This window comes from Plecotus auritus (genome assembly GCF_963455305.1).
Source record: "Plecotus auritus genome assembly, chromosome: 5".
NCBI classification, from domain to species: domain Eukaryota; kingdom Metazoa; phylum Chordata; class Mammalia; order Chiroptera; family Vespertilionidae; genus Plecotus; species Plecotus auritus.
The window spans coordinates 38,281,325-38,298,949 of NC_137776.1; the positions used below are offsets into that span (position 1 = coordinate 38,281,325).

General features: G+C 60.9%; 1 protein-coding gene across 30 annotated transcripts in view; it reads right to left on the bottom strand.

Moving 5' to 3' along the window:
- Nucleotides 1–17,625, bottom strand: part of KIF1A (kinesin family member 1A) — a 74,643-nt gene that overhangs the window by 22,492 nt on the left and 34,526 nt on the right. For 15 of the 30 annotated variants that reach the window (XM_080668498.1, XM_080668497.1, XM_080668483.1 and 12 more), the window contains 14 exons: nucleotides 15,822–15,901; nucleotides 15,022–15,128; nucleotides 14,141–14,224; nucleotides 13,527–13,707; nucleotides 13,310–13,382; nucleotides 13,018–13,111; nucleotides 11,910–12,058; nucleotides 11,397–11,575; nucleotides 9,855–9,992; nucleotides 4,006–4,124; nucleotides 2,143–2,228; nucleotides 1,457–1,595; nucleotides 832–1,006; nucleotides 634–724 (listed from right to left, as the gene is read on the bottom strand). In XM_080668498.1, the coding sequence (XP_080524624.1) occupies nucleotides 634–724; nucleotides 832–1,006; nucleotides 1,457–1,595; nucleotides 2,143–2,228; nucleotides 4,006–4,124; nucleotides 9,855–9,992; nucleotides 11,397–11,575; nucleotides 11,910–12,058; nucleotides 13,018–13,111; nucleotides 13,310–13,382; nucleotides 13,527–13,707; nucleotides 14,141–14,224; nucleotides 15,022–15,128; nucleotides 15,822–15,901 (1,695 nt within the window). Of the gene's footprint in view, nucleotides 1–633; nucleotides 725–831; nucleotides 1,007–1,456; nucleotides 1,596–2,142; nucleotides 2,229–4,005; nucleotides 4,125–8,732; nucleotides 8,991–9,854; nucleotides 9,993–11,396; nucleotides 11,576–11,909; nucleotides 12,059–13,017; nucleotides 13,112–13,309; nucleotides 13,383–13,526; nucleotides 13,708–14,140; nucleotides 14,225–15,021; nucleotides 15,129–15,821; nucleotides 15,902–17,625 lie in introns of all 30 variants that reach the window. The other 15 variants (XM_080668491.1, XM_080668490.1, XM_080668489.1 and 12 more) reach the window with 2 other exon arrangements.

Sequence of the window (17,625 nt, forward strand, 5' to 3'; positions counted from 1 at the left end):
CACGCTTCAGACCTGCCTTGTTCCCCGGCTGGGAAACCGTGGCCCACTGCCTGTCACCTGCAGGGCCACCTGACCACGGCCTCTGTGACTGTGCAGGCCTCATGCCAACAGACTATGCAGCTCAGGGTCAAACTCCCCAGCCTGGCCCTGGAATCCTCATCACCTGGCAGCTTTCATTATGGCCACATGGAGCATCCCCCACACACTGCCTAGTTACCCCTGCTCCCCGACCCCGAAAGCCTCCTGCTCTCCTGACAGCCTGGCTTGGATGCTCCCCTGCCTGCAGCTCTCCTGACCTCCCACAGCCCTGCCTCCACCTCTTCCCACACCCAGCCTCAGCACAGACCTTGGCCACCCCAGAAACTTGTTCCCTTCAGGGAGCTGTCCGGACTCTTACTGCCCCCACCCCAGCCTTAAACCCAGCAAAGGCCCAGTGCCCAGCAGCAGCCCACACGTCTGCCTGGTGCCAGAGGCCCTGTGTCCTCCTGCCTGGCCGCGTCCAGTACATGCTGGCGACCAGAAGAGGGAGGAGGAACCATGGTAAGACTGGATGAAGCTGTTTCAGGGAGGCCGCCCAGAGCCAGACCCTGGGAGGGCCAACCAGTGGGAGGGAGGAGGGCTCTGAGGACCTACATTCTGGACATGGTAGAAGCCAAGTGGGGGGCCCCTCCCCGTGTTCTTCAGGGGCTCCGTGGAGAATGCCTCATCATGGCGATGGATGAAGCTGCAAAGCAGGAGAAGACACTTGGCTGGGGTCACTGGGACACCATCCATGCATTGCTTAGAGGCTGCCCACCCACCCGCTGGCCTGTCCAGCTGGGCTGAGCTCACTTGAACTGGCAGAAGATGTCAGCGTACTCCGCAGAGATGCTGGACGCCTGCAGGACGGTCACACGGAAGGTGAAAGTGCTGCCCAGGCGCAGGTGGTCCAGGGCGGCATCCAGGGGCCCATCCAGGGTGGCCTTCTCAGGGCTGTCTAGGAGGAGGCCTTCCGGAGGCACAGCTGCTGGGAGCCAAGGGCACAGCCATGTTACAGGACCCGAGGGCACTGGAGTTGAGGTCAGGCTTGGGCCCTGCACAGCCTCCCTCAGGGACTGGGCATGGGGAGGGAGCCTGGCCCTCATCACCCTAGGCTGGGCTGGAAGTGGAGGGACCTCCAGACTACAGTGGGGCTAGGGCAGGGGTGGGCAAACTTTCTGACTCGAGGGCCACAATGGGTCCTTAAACTGGACCGGAGGGCGGGAACAAAAGCATGGATGGAGTGTTTGTGTGAACTAATATAAATTCAAAGTAAAGGAGCGGAGGGGAGAGCAAGAGAACCCTCCGCTCTTTCGGCTCCACGGGCCGGATAGAACAGCCGAACAGGCCGGATCCGGCCCGCGGGCCGTAGTTTGCCCACAGCTGGGCTAGGGCCATGTCCAAGAGCCCCAAACCCTGGGCAGCCACAGTGACCTACCGGAGCAGGTGTTGTTGTTGACCTCGTCGGCGGAGGGCCCGGCGTCTGCGCCCTGGCCCTGGCCTTCCACAATGCGCAGCTCTTCTTGGGAGGTCCCGGAACGAGACATCCCCACCACAGGGCAGGACTCGGACTGGAACTATGGGGGGTGGGGAACCAGAGTCAGAGAGAGGGGGCTGGGTGGGGTCCCCACAGCCAGTCAAGAGGCCAGGGGAGGGGGCCTGTGCTATCCAGAGTCAGGTGAGAACTTCATGGATCTTTGGTCCAGACCTGCCCCAGGGTGGGTGGGTACCCATCTCCCTAGGCCCCAGTTTCCCAGGCTGTCATGGCCTATGCGGATTCACGAGTGGGAAAGGTCCTTAGTTCTGCCCCATCCAGGATTCTCCCTCGGCCCCTCCCCCCATGGGCAGGATGCAGGTAACCTTTCTGCTTGGCTCTCAGGGTCCCGGCCGGGTTCCCTGGGCCAGGTGCCCACACAGCCTCCTCTGCCCTGTGCTCTCCATCTTTGTTTGCCCTTTGACCCTCCTGTACATCCCCAACATTGGTGAGCCCCTCAGAGAGGGACTCGGGGGTGGCGGGGCAGGCATACTGCCCTGAGTGGGCACTGAGGTTCAGGACAGGGTGGCAGGCAGCCGGTGGGGGTGGGACAGGAAAGAGCCTGAGGGAGAGGAGCTGCTTGCAGGTACCTTTTCGAAATGCTGGTCATCAAAGGAGATTTTGGCTGTTCCTGACTGGCGGACACCCGAGCCATAATCAGGGGCCTCTTCATCAGCTAGAATAGGAACCAAGCAGATGGTCAGGTCCCTGCTTGTCCCCAGGTGGTGTGGCAGAGCCAGGCTGAGTGGTCAGGTAGCGGGAGGGCACAGGAACCAGGCCGTGCTCTGACCCACCCCATCCCCAACATTGCTGACCGCGACTGTAGGACACCCAAGGCACTACCGTGGACATGCTGACCACCAGCCTGTGCTGCCCTGGGGCCCCGAAGTGGCCACAGCCTCAACACAGCCTGCTTTGATAGGGGCCACAACTCCACATTGTAAAAGCCAAGCTTATGACCCTGCCCTCTCCGAGTCCTGATCCCCCGCTGGCCTCCCCCAGACTCAGATGCTAACCAGGGTCCTCCTAGCCCAGTGGTCGGCAAACTCGTTAGTCAACAGAGCCAAATAGCGACAGTACAACGACTGAAATTTCTTTGGAGAGCCAAATTTTTTAAACTTAAACTTCTTCTAACGCCACTTCTTCAAAATAGACTCGCCCAGGCCGTGGTATTTTGTGGAAGAGCCACACTCAAGGGGCCAAAGAGCCGCATGTGGCTCGCGAGCCGCAGTTTGCCGACCACGGTCCTGGCCCCTCCCTCCCCCTACCAGGTCGCCTGGTTTCACCGTGGAACCCCACCTGTCCCTCTGCCACCACCCTTGCAAAGCCACCACGATCACCTGCCTGGGCACTCAGCGCCCCACACCCCTTCTTTCAGAGTAGCCAGTGGTCTCCCCGGTGCTTGGGACAAAATCCAAACCCTTTTCCTGTTGCCTAAAGGCCCCTGAGCCCCAATTGAAGCTACTCTGGTTAGATGTCACCCCAGAGGCCTTGCCAACTGGGGAGTCTGCCCCTCTGTTCAGGGGCCTGCGAGGGTGCTAACACCCTGAGCTCTCCAGCCCGGCTGTCCTATAGTCCTGTCCCACTATTGTCCGGGGCCAGCCCAGGCTGTGCACAGCAGGCTCAGGGCTCAGTGCGAGATATCAGGGAGCTGAGCTCAGCCACGCAGGGGTGGGAGCAGGAGTGACTTCCGTGACCAGGAGGCTGGTTTTTTGGTGTGTTTTTTTAAGTTCCTTTTCCTCCACCATATCCACCAGACAGAGAATGTCAGGTGTGGTCCAAATAGAGGCAATGTCACCCTATAAAGCAACCTGCTCCGGGGGACCCACCGAATGGGACAGAGCTGGTCAGGAAGGATGAGGAAGAGCTACCAACTGCTCCCAGAATCCCTGTCCTCTGTCCCTCTCCAGTGCCACCCTCGCTCCCACCCAGGCTTCCTTCTTGGCAGGGTCCCCAGGGGCTCACACCACAGAGACACGGCTGGGAGGGGCTGTGGGGTCCGAAGAGGGGTGCACTGGACCAAGGGAGGCTCTGAGGGCCACTGTGGGCGGGGTTTGGGCAGCCCATCCTAGGGCTTAGAGACAGCAAGTGGTGAGCTAGGAGAGTTTCTGTGTCCACCTGGCACTGCCTGGTAGGAGGGAGGTCCGCTGAGCCAGAGGGAGCTCAGACAGCCCTGGGCTCAGCCTGCACAGCCCCAAAGGGCCCTCGTCACTCAGGGAGAGTCTGGGAGGCCAGAGCCAGGAGCTCAGCATGGGGGCTTCTCCTGAGGCCCCACTTGGAGACCAGCAGCTAACTGCCAGTTGCGGGGGGTGGGGGGAGCGGGGTGGAGAGAGACAGTGCAGGCGGGGGGCCTGGTGAGGCTGGCTGCACACCAACCTCTGTGATGCCCGCAGAGGCCTCCCCGCCTGGGGCCTCCTGTGAAGGAGAGAGCCAGGCCCGCGGTCCTCACACACCTGAGATGGCCTGCACGGCCACACGGAGAAAGCCCTTCACCTCGCCCTTCTCGCTGACGATGGCCACTCGGTGCACCAGGGGCACGGGGTACAGCAGGTTGCTCAGGTACACGAAGGCCCTGGGGGAAGAGGCTTCTGTCAGGGCCAGCTTGATGTGCGCTGTGAGCGGCGGTGGCGACAGTGCGGCCAAGCTCACGACACGACACTGCAAAAGCGAGCGGAGCGCAGGGAGGCCGGGCAGCAGGCGGCGGGCGGGCAGGGGGACAGACAGAGGCTGAGGTGCTCAGAGGACACAGGAGGAGGTGGAGGTCGTGCGCTGGGGCAGAGGCAGTGGCCAGTGGGCTGGCACAGGGCACAGCTCGGGCCACACCTGCTAACTGACGAGAAAGCAGCTGAGGAGGGGTTCAGCCTGCTTCAAGGAGGAGGACCTGGGACCTGCCACACTGAGCTATGACGCTGACACTGGTGCCTGACAGTGCCAACACCTGCCCACTTCCCAGTGATCAGAATAGGGCTCACAACTCCTCTGAGCTTCTAGGGACACTGTGGTAGGGGCTCCGTGGTGTCAGCCCAGACAGGGCACCCGCCCCAGCCCAGAGAGGGGTGGCTGAACGGACACCCGCAGACCCCACAGAGCTGCATGCCATGGCCCTGCCAGCTACCCACAGAGCACCCAGAGTTCTCCCTTGCCCTGGCAGTGCCCAGCTGGTGCCAGGACAGGCCAGACAGAGGCTGCATCACCCAGCAGCTACCACAGTCCCTGAGTTTGTCAATGTGCAAGGGTCACACGGGCAGCCAGGAAGACAGACAGGACCCTGGGGGCTGGGCAGGGTGATGTGGCACAAATCTCCCCCACTGTTCAGGGGCACCTACCCACATGAGCCCCTGGGGACAGCCCCCCTCTGCACACTCCAGCAGGACTTGCCTCCGCCTGCCCTCCCCTCCAGGTAGCTCCTGCTCCAGCCCAGAGATGCAAACATCATAACCCTGAGCTCCTGGGGGCTGGGGGTGGAGGTCCTGGGGGAAGGGCAGGATTTGGATATAGGAGGGAGGGAGGTGTTGGGGAGGAGGTGCACAAGGTGGGGTGAGGGAGGCCCAGGGTCCCAGCGGGGAAGATGGACAGACAAAGGCTACAGCAGCAGCAGGGTGCGGAGGTGGGAGGAGATGGGTGAAGGGAAGGTCAGGGTCTGCTAGCCAGGTGGGCGCTGGCACCCAGGTGCATGGCCGAGAGCAGTACAGGGCAGAGTGGGGAGAAGAATAGTGTCACCCGTCACCCTGCCTCGTCACCCTGCCTCTCACTTGGCTTGCTTGGAGGTCAGACACCACCCACACTGAGCCACTGGCCTTGCCCCACACTCTGAGGTCCAGGACACGCATCTCTGGACCTGCTGTGACTGCAGCACAGAACAGGCCAGACCTGGTAACTCTGACTCCAGGTCCTGAGTTGGGGCTCCTAATCTCGACCTCCATGCCCTTGCTGGTCCTCCCCCAGCAGGTCAAACACCTGAATACCATCTTATCTATCTTTCAAACCTATCGGTTCTACCTCAGAAGTCTCTCTGAAGTCCTTTGGCGGGTCCCTTACCACTGGCCACCCTCCTGCTTCCCCCATGGCCTCCACAGCATCCAAGGAGTCTTGGGATGCAGATTAGACCCCACCTCGATGACATACAATCTCCCTGCTTCACCTGTAGCCCTGCTGCCCAGCCCCTATTCCAGCCTCATGGGCCCTAAGTCCATCCCTGGCCCTGGTTACAAGATGAAACTGAGGCCCAAATACTGGTAGCCCCTTGCCATAGTCACACAGGGCACCTAGCAGGCAGGGACTGAATGGGGCAGGCTGGTGGGCTTCTCCCAGTAGCTGCCTCGGAGTGGGGACAGTGGTGGCCTTCCTGCCCTGGCACCTGGCTGGCCAAGGGCCTTTGCTTGAAATCGGGGGTACTTGAGGAGGGGATACCTCCTCTTGTAGGTTAAGTAAGGGCACAGGGGTCCTTAATTAGTACAGTCTCCAGGAAAAAGAGGTCAAGGGCTGCCCAAGGCCTCCCAGCCAGCAGGGAGAGCCGGAATAAGGGCCACCTCAAAGCCCCCTGCCGGCCCAGGTCCAGCAGGCCCTTGTGTCCCTGACTCCGATCAGCCCTTTGGGGGCCTGAGCTCAGCAGGGCCGGCACTGGGACATCTGCTCTTCCCACACCTGGGTAGTAGGTGCTCCCGCACCTCCTGGATTCTAAGATGCCACTCTTCACACTTCAGCACAGAAACTGGGGCTGGACTGAGCAGTGGCACGCCTCAGCAGCTGGCCTCCTCTTTCTTTCTTAGGGGTGCACAAAATATGGCTGGGATCCACAGATCTGGCTGCTGCTCTGGTTCTGGATTCAGAGAAGGCGAAGGAAGCCTCGCTGGCTCCTTCCTCCTAACCCCAGTCCACCTGGCCATGGTGATGGACACATTCAGCCAGAAGGAACCTCTGGGGCCCAGGAGCCACTGCACCAGCCTCGAGGGACTGCAAGCTAGGGCTCAAAGACCCACACCCCATACAGAGCCACCTCACAACAGCACTAGACATGAGGGGGTGGGGCCAGGGGGTAGAGACAACCTGGCATTAGCATGGGCCACCGTGGGGACGCCCTGCCCGCACACACCGAGTGGCTCTCAGTCTCGCTGGCAAAGATCTGGGCTGAGCAGCCTGGTACGCAGAGTACACCTGGCTGATGGTTCGGCCTTGCCAGCCCAGGTCGCAGAGTGCATGGAGCAGCTCAGCGTTACCCCACCCAGAGTATGGGACACTTCCCTTGAGCAATCACCTCTGTTCCCTCACCCAGTCCCTCCTTTCCTGGGACTCTCCCTCCCTTTCCCTCCCCTGTGCGGCTTCCCTGACCCCACTTGCCAGTTCCTGAGAGTGGTGGTCTGGGCAGAAGGGATTATAGGGGGAAACACTCCCTCTGCTTGGTCAGCCATCCCCCAATTCACCCAGCACCCCAGACTGCCTGGGGGGCGGACCCTGGGCCTGGGTAGGGAGCCTGGGTCGGGACAAGGAAAGCCCAGGCTGGGGGCCTTGTCCACGGAGGTGAGCACACCTTGAAGCAGGCTGAAACCCGCCCAGAGAGAGGAGGTGGCAGAGACGCAGAGCCAGAGCTGTGTGGCGGGAGGGAGGAGGCAGCGCTGACCACGAGATTGGTGAGGTGCAAAGATGCATGCTGGGCCAGGAAAGCCTTTCTGAAGGGAGATGAGAGTGAGTGCCCCAATTCTGCTTAAGCTTTGGAGAGAGAGCCGGCAGCTACCAGAGGATCAGAGGAAAACACCGCCGGGTCCTTCTTGAGGCCCGGCCCACATAGCTGCTGAGCGGGGAGAAGCCAATTCTTGCCAAACAAAAAGATCAGGATGGTTCCAAAAGAAGCCCTCCGCAGACCGCCCACAGGCAGGGCCGGCCTCTCAGGGGCGGCTTTGCTTTGGTTTGGTTGTTTCCTGACATCTCAGATCCACACGGGGAAGTGCCGGAAGGACCCAGCTCTTTCTGGCTGAGACTGCAAGAACCCACACCCCATTTCTCCCCGAGTCCTCGCTCCCCTGTGCCCTGTCCCATGCCTACCTGTCACCTGAGTGCCTCCTGGGCCCAGCAGGCCAGAGGGCCTGGCCCTAATGGCTGGGCTTTCTGAGGCTCCACTCCCTCTCGGGCTCTGCAGACCGAAGTCCAGGCGTCTCAGAGGGAGAGCCACATGCTTTTATGCAGTAGGCCAGCATGTCACTCAAGGGACCCTAATTAGAATAAATCCAGGATGTGTGCCCATGGCAACCTGCTTCGTTCCAAGAGGATCAGTGTGAACCCCACTCTCTGAGGCCGCTGCAGCCCACAGCTGTCAGTACTGGCGCTCAAGGCCAAGGCTTCCAAAACCTCCATTGGACTGGCTCAAGGAAGCACTCTTCAATCCAGAATCGGCTGCTGCTAAAACCATCTCACACCTTTTCATACTGTAAACATGTAAATTCAGCTGCTTCATGAGCTGCATTTCCTTCTCCCACAGGAGGTTTCTAGGTCTTTCTTTCACCAGTCAGGCTTCCATTCCACAATGATAAAAAAACGTGACTGGCAGCTGTATCTGCCTGACCTCGGCCTCTCTTATCCCAGGACATAGCATCGGGCTCTTCTCTGCAAAGGGCACTTCCTGTGAGGGTGCAGGGCCATGTGTCTCTGGCCATGATGGCCTGGGAGGTCAGAGGACAAACAGTCCTCACCTTTAGACAGAGACAGGCTCAGAGAGAGGCAGGGTCTGCAGGGTCCCCACTTCTGAGGGAAGTCCTTCCACTGCCTGAGCACAGCCCTTCCTCCCTGCCCTGCAGAACAGCTCCTCCATGCTCTGCTAGGACAACAGTGGAGGGTGGGGAAGCTGCCTGAACTGGTGGCGGGTCTGATCCCCAGGACCACAGGGCCTTGAGCGTGGCCTGCCCCCTGCTTTCCAAATGTCCCGTGGGGTCCTGCTCAAGGATTTTTTCCAGGGTCCAGCGGCCACCTCCCGGGTTCTAGGCCCTCTCTGAAGTGTGTTCCCGCCTGCACGGAGCTGGCGGCCATGCTTCAGGAATGCAGGCGCCCTCGAGTTCTTCAGGCCCCCTCCTGCAAGGCCAGCCCCTTGGCCCATGGTCACGCCCTGAGGGCGATCAAATTGTGCCCACAGCAGTGCTCCTGTGCAAAAGAGCTGGTTCCTTCCCAGCATGCTGTCCTCGACCTCACCAACCTTCCTACTAAACTGAACAGGGGGGGCCGGTCGTAAAACGGGTCCCGGCCGTGGCACAGCTCGTGCTCCAGAAAGACGTCGTCCTCCAGGTCCTCCTCCTCCTCCTCCTCCTCCTCCTCCTCCTCCCCCAGGCTCTGCTCCTCCGCAGGCTCGTCGGAGTCGGGGCTCGAGGAGGTGGGGGAGGGGGTGAGAGCAGCCATGCGCGCGCTCATGCACGTGTTGAGAAGAGGGTAGCTGCTGCAGCCAGAGATGACTGAACTGAGGTTAGTAGGACAAGACAGAGAGAAGTTAACACCAGCCTCGCGCAGGGCACACAGGGGCAGGGGCTTCCAGTTACACCCAAACCAAACACACAGACCACCAAGAACTGCCTTCAAAGACGAGAACCGAAAGGGCACCCCGTCCCAGGCTCAGAAGGAAACTGCATGTGTGGTTGGTCAGTGGAAGGTTCCAGAAGGTCCTAGAAGCACTGGCGGAGTGATCCTGCCCTGGTGTGGCTGAGGTCGTGTGAAGACCTCATGTGCTTGGCCACCTGGAGGCCTCTGAACACCACGTCTGTCCCACGGGGCGAGGGGCTGGGCGCAGACCCAGGCCAGGAAACCAGGGACAGGAGGCCTGGGACTGAGGCTCTGGGTGGCACGGCCCTGCGCCCCCACTCCCACCACAGCCACCAGGTGAGCCGGAAAGTCGGACTAAGCCTCACACATTCACACACGTGGACCCGGTGACTTGGTGGCCACGCCCCACAATGGGTGTGGGGACAATGCTGGGAGCCCTCCATGGTCCCCTAAATAACAGGAGTTAGACCAGGAAGGACCAGGGTGGAGAAGTCAGGATGGGAGCAGGGCCAGTCGGGGTCCTGCCTTGGGAGGCTCCCGCCCCCACTGCCCTCTCTTCTCTTTCAATCTCAATCTCAATCTCTCTCAATCTCCATCTTTCTTTCTTTCTTTCTTTCTTTCTTTCTTTCTTTCTTTCTTTCTTTCTTTCTTTCTTTCTTTCTTTCTCTTTCTTTCTTTCTCTCTCTAGCTCAACCTCTCTCACTCTCTCTCTTCCTCTTTCTCTCATGCTCTCTATTTCTCAGCCCAGGGAGGGAGGGAGGGAGGGAGGGAGGGAGGTGCCCACCTGCCCACCAGCCGGAACCAGGGGAACCGGTCGTAGAAGGGGTCTCCGCCAGTCACCACGTTGTCACAGTCCTCGATGACGCTGGAGGGCACCTCGGCTGCCCGGTCATACATCTCCCGCATCAGGTCTAGGCGCTGCCTGCAGGGGTTCAGAGGTCAGTGTGGGCTCTGTAGCGGCCGCACTGCTCACCTCCTCTGGGACTCAGCTCTGGCCACAGCGTCCTGCTCAGGGTTCTCTGAGGCTCAAGCGGCTTTCCTGACAGACCTCTGAGGTCCTCAAAATCTGTCACTGAGCAAAGGACTTCCAGGTAAACAGACGAGGTCACCACTAACTCCTCCCAACTCTGGCCAAGTAACAGCAAGGTGGGGCAAGCAGGCAGGATAGGTGGAAACCAGCGACAGGGAGGTAACCCTTAGCAGGGGCAGAAAAGTGGGGAGAGAACCCCAAGGGGAGCAGGCATGGGGACCTCAGGATGCTCCAGGAATAAAGGGCAAATTGGTGATAGGATATAGAAAATGTTATTTTAAAAATTACTACCCCAGGAAACCCATAAGTTGAGGAAGAAAGAAAATGCAACTATTTCCCTCCAGGACTCAGCTGTAACATGAATGAATGAAGGGTGGACATTCATCCAAACATCAGCCTGCAGCCGGGAGGGCAGGAGGGCTGAGTGCGAGGTGTGTGCCTAGGCGGGGGCGGGGATCACTGTCTCTGTGTGTGTGTGAATGAGCCATACAAGAGAGGAGAGTGAGAGTCTGTGAGTGTGCAGTGTGTGCTGTATTAATTATATTGTATGATGTTTTATGATCTTTGGGGCCTTGCTGGCTGGGGAGGATGCCCCTCCCAGGGCCAGCCAATTCTCAGACAGCAAACACTTTGGGGGTGAGTTTCACACACACACAGCCACCCCCTTAGCCCACATACACCCAGCCAGTGCCCCTGCGCTCCATCAGCCCAAGGCCAGATACCAGGCACCTAGGGGCAGCCCTGTCCTCACTGTCCACCCCGCCTTGCTTTGCCCATGAAAACCTAGTAGGGCCGTGGCCGAGGCCTCTCCCTCGATCCTATCTCCCTTCTGCCATCCTGTGCTCCCCTCTGGCATTCCTCTCATTTCTAGGGACTGTGAGTGACATTAAACTTTTCTTCAGTGGCACTGGTACCTGACATGTCTCAGCCACCTTTATAAATTAAGGGCAGGGCACATGTCACAGTGAGCCTGTGGGGACCAAGGAGGTGGGCCTGTAGCAGCCCCAGCAGTCCTCTCCTGGCCTCTCAGGCCCTGCGTGCCCATCCTGTGCCCACCTCCCTACAGCTCCCATCAGCTTCCTCCATAAAGACACACCACACGTTCCATTACATTGGTGGAGGGAGAACCAGGCCCTGGTGAGGCTGGGTCTCAGTCACTGTTTGCTTCTGAGTTTCAAAGAGATTAAGACAGGAGAAAAAGCTGCACTGACCTGTGTCCACCATACAACTGGTGCCCGCCTCCCTTTTGGTGGTTCCCCAGCCCCAACATCCACTTCCGCCGCCACCCCGCCACACCTGAGCTTCTCCAGCGTCCAGTAGTGGGTGGCCCCGTTCTTCTGGTCCTGCACCTCCACAGCCACGATGGTGCGGGGGAAGGGTCGCGTCTCTCGGTCTTTGGCAGCCTCTGGGGGCAGCAGGTCGGGTGGCAGTGGGGAGTAGAGTGTGTCCGTGAGGAGGACAAACTGGAACTGGACCTGTGACAGGCACAAGATGACCACCTGTCAGCCCTCTGATGAGCGGGAGCCAGGGGCCCGGAAGGGCTTCCTTCCCACCTCCCATAATCACGCTGCACGTGGGGATCTTCCCACCCACCACCGGAGCAGGCTACACCTGCTCACCTGCCTGCCTACTGAGCCGGGAGCCACATCACCTCGGTCAGTTCCCTGCCTCCCTTCCACCCCCCGCCCCCCAAGGGGCCCAGGCCAGGCAGCACCACTCCACCGTGCCCGGAGCAGAGGAGCCCAGTGTCAAGTCCAATTGTAAGCAGGACGGGTGACACCCTCCCTCCATGACAGCTGGTGGGCCCACCTTCTTCTTGAGCTCCACGCTGATGGCATTGGCCTCCTTGAGGAAGATAGCGTTGCCCCAGAGCTGGTCCCGCAGCGACGTGAACTGGTACCACCTCCACTTCCGGAAGGCCCACAGCGCCAGCTCGCACTCCCTCTCCGTCCATGGGACTGTGGGGAGGGGCCACACGGTCATCGAGGCCACGCCACAACATCCTGCTCTGGGTCGGGGCCAGGGGCTCTGTGTCTGGGTCCCCAATCTCAGCCTAATTGTTCTGGGTGCTCGGGAAGAAGGAAACTGGCAGGAAGAGGTGATATGAGCCATGTAATAGGAAAGGCTCTTTGGGCCCCAAGGAGGGCAGTGCATGAGCACCGTCCTGAGTCCGACTGAAGCTTGGTAAGGACTGAGGGGCCAGCAGGAAATGACAGGCATACCGCCACATGGGGGAGCAGTGGGGACGGGGACTGCCTCGCACACCCTCTCGCAGCTCACGCCCTCTTTCCACCAAGAAGGCCCAGGAAGGGCCAGTCCATGCTCCCAGACTCAACCCCTCCTCCCAGCAACTCCTCCCACCTAGAGCCCTGCCTTCGGAGCTCAAAGGGCCCTCATTGGGCAGATGAGTCCAGACAAGGGAAAACAAGAGCACATCTGCACAAAGGTGCTAACCCGCAGACCCGAGGCCAAGCAGGACGTGAACTCCATGGCCTCCCTTGGGCCCCACAGCAACATGAGGGCAGCCGATAGGCCACCTAAGCAAAGACCAGAAAGGGAGTCCCAAGGTGAGGAGTAGTGACCTCGTCCGGAGGGAGCACCAGCCTCTGGGTGGTAGCACAGGGGTGAGTGGACACAGGACACCCTCACCGTCCTCCCCATGGTCCAGGCTGCTGCCTCCAGAACCCTATGTGTTTGCACACGCATGTGCAGCTTGTGGGGTGCTTTCCTGTTGCAACAATCTCCCTGAATCCTGCCTCCCAGGGACAAGGCCTCTTCCCAAGGAATAGGCAGGACCCCAGGGCAAAGATGCAGACCAACTGGCCCCAGGAAGTGCCCTGGGGGCTGCATGCTCTTGGAGACCCCTCCCTAGCCTGAGGCCCAGGTCTTGCCCACCACCAGGTCATGGAGCCCTCACCTTCGTCCTCTGGCTCTTCCTCCTCCTCGTTCACCTCTGGGAAGTACCTGGACTCCATCTGCTTCTGCAGGGCCTCCAGCTTGCTCTCATAGTCCTAGCACAGAAGCAGGAACTGTGACTCCAGCTGGGCGCCTTGAGCTGTGGGCCCCGGGCCTGCCCAGTGGGCCCAGACACGGATCAACACAGCAGTGGCTTGGGGCAGTGGAGAGTAGGGCTGTTTGCACAGCAGGGACCCGGCTCACCCCACCCAGGCATCATGTGGAGTCTGGGGGCCAGGGAGTGCCGCTCTCACCAGCCTTTGCTGCTCCAGCAGGTAGGTGGCCTCCTCCCGTTCCCGGCGGTACTGGTCCTCAAGCTCCTGGAGCCTGCAAGAGCAGGGGTGGGTGACTGTGGGGGTGGGTGACTCTGTGGGGATGGGTGACTCGGCGGGGGTGGGTGACTGGGTGGAGGGGGATGTGGTGCAGTGGGAGCAGCATGGGCCTTGAGTGGAGGCTCCCAGCCAGACTCACCTCTGCTCCATCTCCTGCTTCATGTCGATGCCCTGCTTCTCCAACAGCTCACGCTGGGCAAAGGCCCAGTCCACAGGCTCTGAGGGGGTCTCCGCGCAGGGCGTGCGCTCGCGCTCCTGCCGTGCCTGCTCAGGGTGGTTGAACCGGAACACGTGGCTCTTTCCCATGATGATGCGGTTTCCTGAGAGACAGAAGCCAGGTTGAACTATGGGGACCTGCACCCTCGGGTAGCCTCGGGTGGCGGGGAGGCAAGGGAAAAGGGGGATCAGTCCCTTCCTTGAATTAGACTCCCAGCATCTCCGACCCCAGGAACCACCCCCGGCTCCTCAGCTCTGTGGAACTCCTCCGCTCGCCCCTGGCCCAGACTTCAGTGGACACCCTCACTTGCCCCAAATCCACCCTCTCAGCCCCTCCCCTTTTATAGCCAGGGATGTTTGCAAAGTGCAGTCCTGGGCTTTCCCCACATCCCATCCTTTCCATGGTGCCATCCCATGCCAGGCTCTCCTCCCAGCCTGGCACCTTGAGCCAATGCTCTGCCTTCCTGAATGCCCACAGCCCTGGGAGCAGACTGGCCCCACCGCAGAGGGTGGCACGGGCCTTCTGCCTGGCTGTACCTGACCGAAGGATGCTGGGCTCCGTGACTTTCTTGCCATTGACGTAGGTGTCTGCCCCCTCACAGGGCTCCAGGGTCACCACAGCTGCAGGACAGATAGGGGGACAGACAGAAAGACTGTCAGGGACTGTCATTGTGGGTACCACGCCCTTCAGCTACCTGCAGGGCTCTGTTCACCTGGCACCCATGTGCAGCCCCACCACCACTCTCCTCCTTGCTAGCAGCAAAGCCCTAACTGTTAGTGGCACCTTGTTGGGGTCACACCTGATTAATAGATGAGGAGAGTGGCACCCTGTCAAAGAGCTAGGAGGCTGCTCTGGGCTGACCACCAACCCTGTCAGGCTCTCCAGGTGGGTAGCATGTCCCCAGGAGTCCCGCAGCCTCTCTGGGCTCTGTGCCCACCCACTCAGGGGAGGGCAGGCTTTGGGGACAGAGAATTCTGGGAGAGCCAATGTCCCCAATATTGTTTAAGGCCACCACCCTGAAGTGTCCCAGTTCTACAGCAGGTGTCGGCCACCGTGTGCGCCTCAGAGGTTGGCTGGACACCTGCCCTCAGCTGGGGGGCTGCAGGCACTGTAACAACACTCTGACCAGCAGGTGCTCCCCTAGACATCACACCCAAGACAGGCCACGTGGACAGACGGCAGACAGGCGGGGAAATGGGCCGGTGGCCACTCCACAGACAGCAGGAAAGTGTGGTCCAGAAATAATTCTCTACCCTCCACCTGGCTGGCTCCTCATGGTTCACTGTCTCAGGATCAGCCCAAAACACACCGACACAGGGAGGCTTCCCAGGACTGACCAGGGATCTGGGAGGTGAAGCGCTGGCCTGGGCTGACCGGAGGCTCAGCAGCACTGGGTGGGGGTGAAGAGGAGCAATACCTTCACTGCCGCCTCTGGAGTCGCTCCGGAAGACACAGTGCTCCTCCTTGATGAAGTGCCCACTCAAGACGATGTCCTGCCGCCTCTCCCCGTCCTCACGGCCCACTCTGTGGGGAACAGGGGAGCACAGTCATCAATGACCAGACCAGGGCACCCAGGATGCCACCCGCTGGCTCCCTCCCCACTTCCCCTGCAGCCTCCAGGGACACCTACCTGGGCTTTAATGGGAAACACCCAAGATGCACATGAGTGGGGGCACATGGAATACCCCCAAACACAGCCAATCCTGGGAGAGCCACTCGGCCCAGGGTAGCCAGAGCATCACCTCCCAGGAAGCATGGATGGGCCCTTACCCCCACTGCTGCCCCACCCATGAGCCCATCCCACCTGTGAGCCCACCCCACCTGTGAGCCTGCTCCACCCCACCCATGAGCCCGCCCCACCTGTAAGCCTGCTCCACCTGTGAGCCTGCTCCACCCCACCCATGAGTCCACCCCACCCATGAGCCCGCTCCACCCGTGAGCCCGCCCCATCTGGGAGCCCGCTCCACCCGTGAGCCCGCCCCATCTGTGAGCCCGCTCCACCCGTGAGCCCGCCCCATCTGGGAGCCTGCCCCATCTGGGAGCCCGCTCTACCTGGTGAGCCCGCCCCACCTGTGAGCCCGCCCCACCCGTGAGCCCGCCCCATCTGTGAGCCTGCCCCACCTGCCCGCCCCACCTGTGAGACCGCCCCACCTGTGAGCCCACCCCACCTGTGAGCCCACCCCACCTGTGAGCCCACCCCATGTGATCGTGCCCCACCTGGTGAGCCCATCCTTGATATAGTAGAGGAGGCACTCAGACATCAGAGGGTCCTCGTTCAGGTTGACAAGATGCGGCGTCTAGGGAGAGAGGAGGGTCACCTGTCTTGCAGGGAGCAGGAACCCAGCACTGGCTGCCCACCTGACCTCTCTCCCTGGGCACTAGACCACCACCAACCCTGGGCCTGGCCTCGTGGGGGACACAGCATCCTTCCAGCTCGGCAGGGAGGACAGGGCACGTGAAGGAAAAGTTTCCCAGAGGAAGAGCCTTTGACGGGGACTCCACAGACTTGGAGGGGACAGCCAGGTAGCAGGCCGGGTGGGGGCTCAGCCTTGGCACTCAGGGGGAGCTGGGCTTCGGGAGGGACTGGGAGCCCAGCTCTCAGCACTCAAGGGCCCAGGGGCGCTTGGAGTTGTGGTGGGCACCCAGGAGCGAGGGCTCCAGTGGGTACCCGAAGCAAGGATTACAACTCTGGCCAAGAAGGCCTAAGACCCTGGCCGCTGGAAGCAGAGAGGCTGGGAAAGTCTCCACCCAAGTCGACAACCCCCCCCCCCGCCATGCCTCTCCTGTCCATGGTCTAGCAAAACATGGTCCAAAGCCAAGGTGGCCATCTCCCCCCAGTGGCCCCTGTCTAAGTACTGCCCTGGACTCCCTGCTCCACTCTGTCCCAGGGCAGCTGCTGCAGGCTCTACCCACTGGGGCCCGACACCCCACCTCCATTCCTCTGATGCTCCCCCCCGGTCCCTCAGCTCAGGAACCACCACACTGTGCCCTGGGCAAGAGTCCTGCAACAGGCAGCGGCTGAGACTGCTTCCTCAGTTTCCCACCTGACACCTTGGGGCAAGCTGTCACCACCCAGAGCTCTAAGTCCCTCCACACCCCACTCACGCGCCTGTGCAGGGCTGTGAAGACCTGGTCGTCAGACTCCAGGAGAAACCATCCCCAGCCCCCCAACCCGGAGCAGGAGTGTGTGGAAGGGCTGTGCTTGCCTGCTGGGCTAAGTGAGGGGACCCAGAGTCCCAGAACACTGTGGTTCTCAGGAGGAGGTGTCTCCAGTGGTCCCCAGGGTTGTCCTCCATACCCAGGGGCGACGAATGAAGCCAAAGAACTGCAGGGCACCCATCACCCTGAGGCCCCTGCACCCACAGCTCCACACAAGCCAGCCTGGGGGCGCCCCACCCCTCCAAGGAGCAGGGTCTGACACAGCCCAGGAATAACACACACCAGAAAACCAAAGCCTCTCCAGAAGGGATGTGAAGTAAGACCCTATCAAGGCACTGCCTGCTCCCCACTCTGTCCCAGGTCCCCCCAACACCCCTCCCTCCTGCCTCTCAGCATGCACTGTCCCCCAGCCTGGGCTGTGTGGGGGCAGAAGCCCAAGAAACCTGGTCCCGTTCCAGGAAGCCCACCATACCAGTGCCCTTGGTTCCTCTTCCCTTGGGGCCCCCAATGGCTCAACGGGGGCTTCAAAGACAGGCAAACACAGAATCCATTTGCCCCAAACAAAGCTGGGGTGAAAAGCTGACCACAGGGGGCTGCACTGTGGGAGGAGGCCAGGTGCCTCCTCACCAACAAGGTGGCAGGGGCAGGGCCTGGAGAGCCACTACCACTGCCTCCAGGGAGGCCTCCTGGCTTGGAGCTCTGCTCCTAAGGGCTCTGAGGATCTGGCAATCTTTGGGGTGGGTGGCGGTGTCTGGGACCTAGAATCATCAGAGACTTCCCCAAATGCTCCATCTGAGCATCAGAGGGGGTCTCCGTTGGAGGGCTCCCAGCTGGCAGACCCTGAGACCCTGCCTAAGACTAG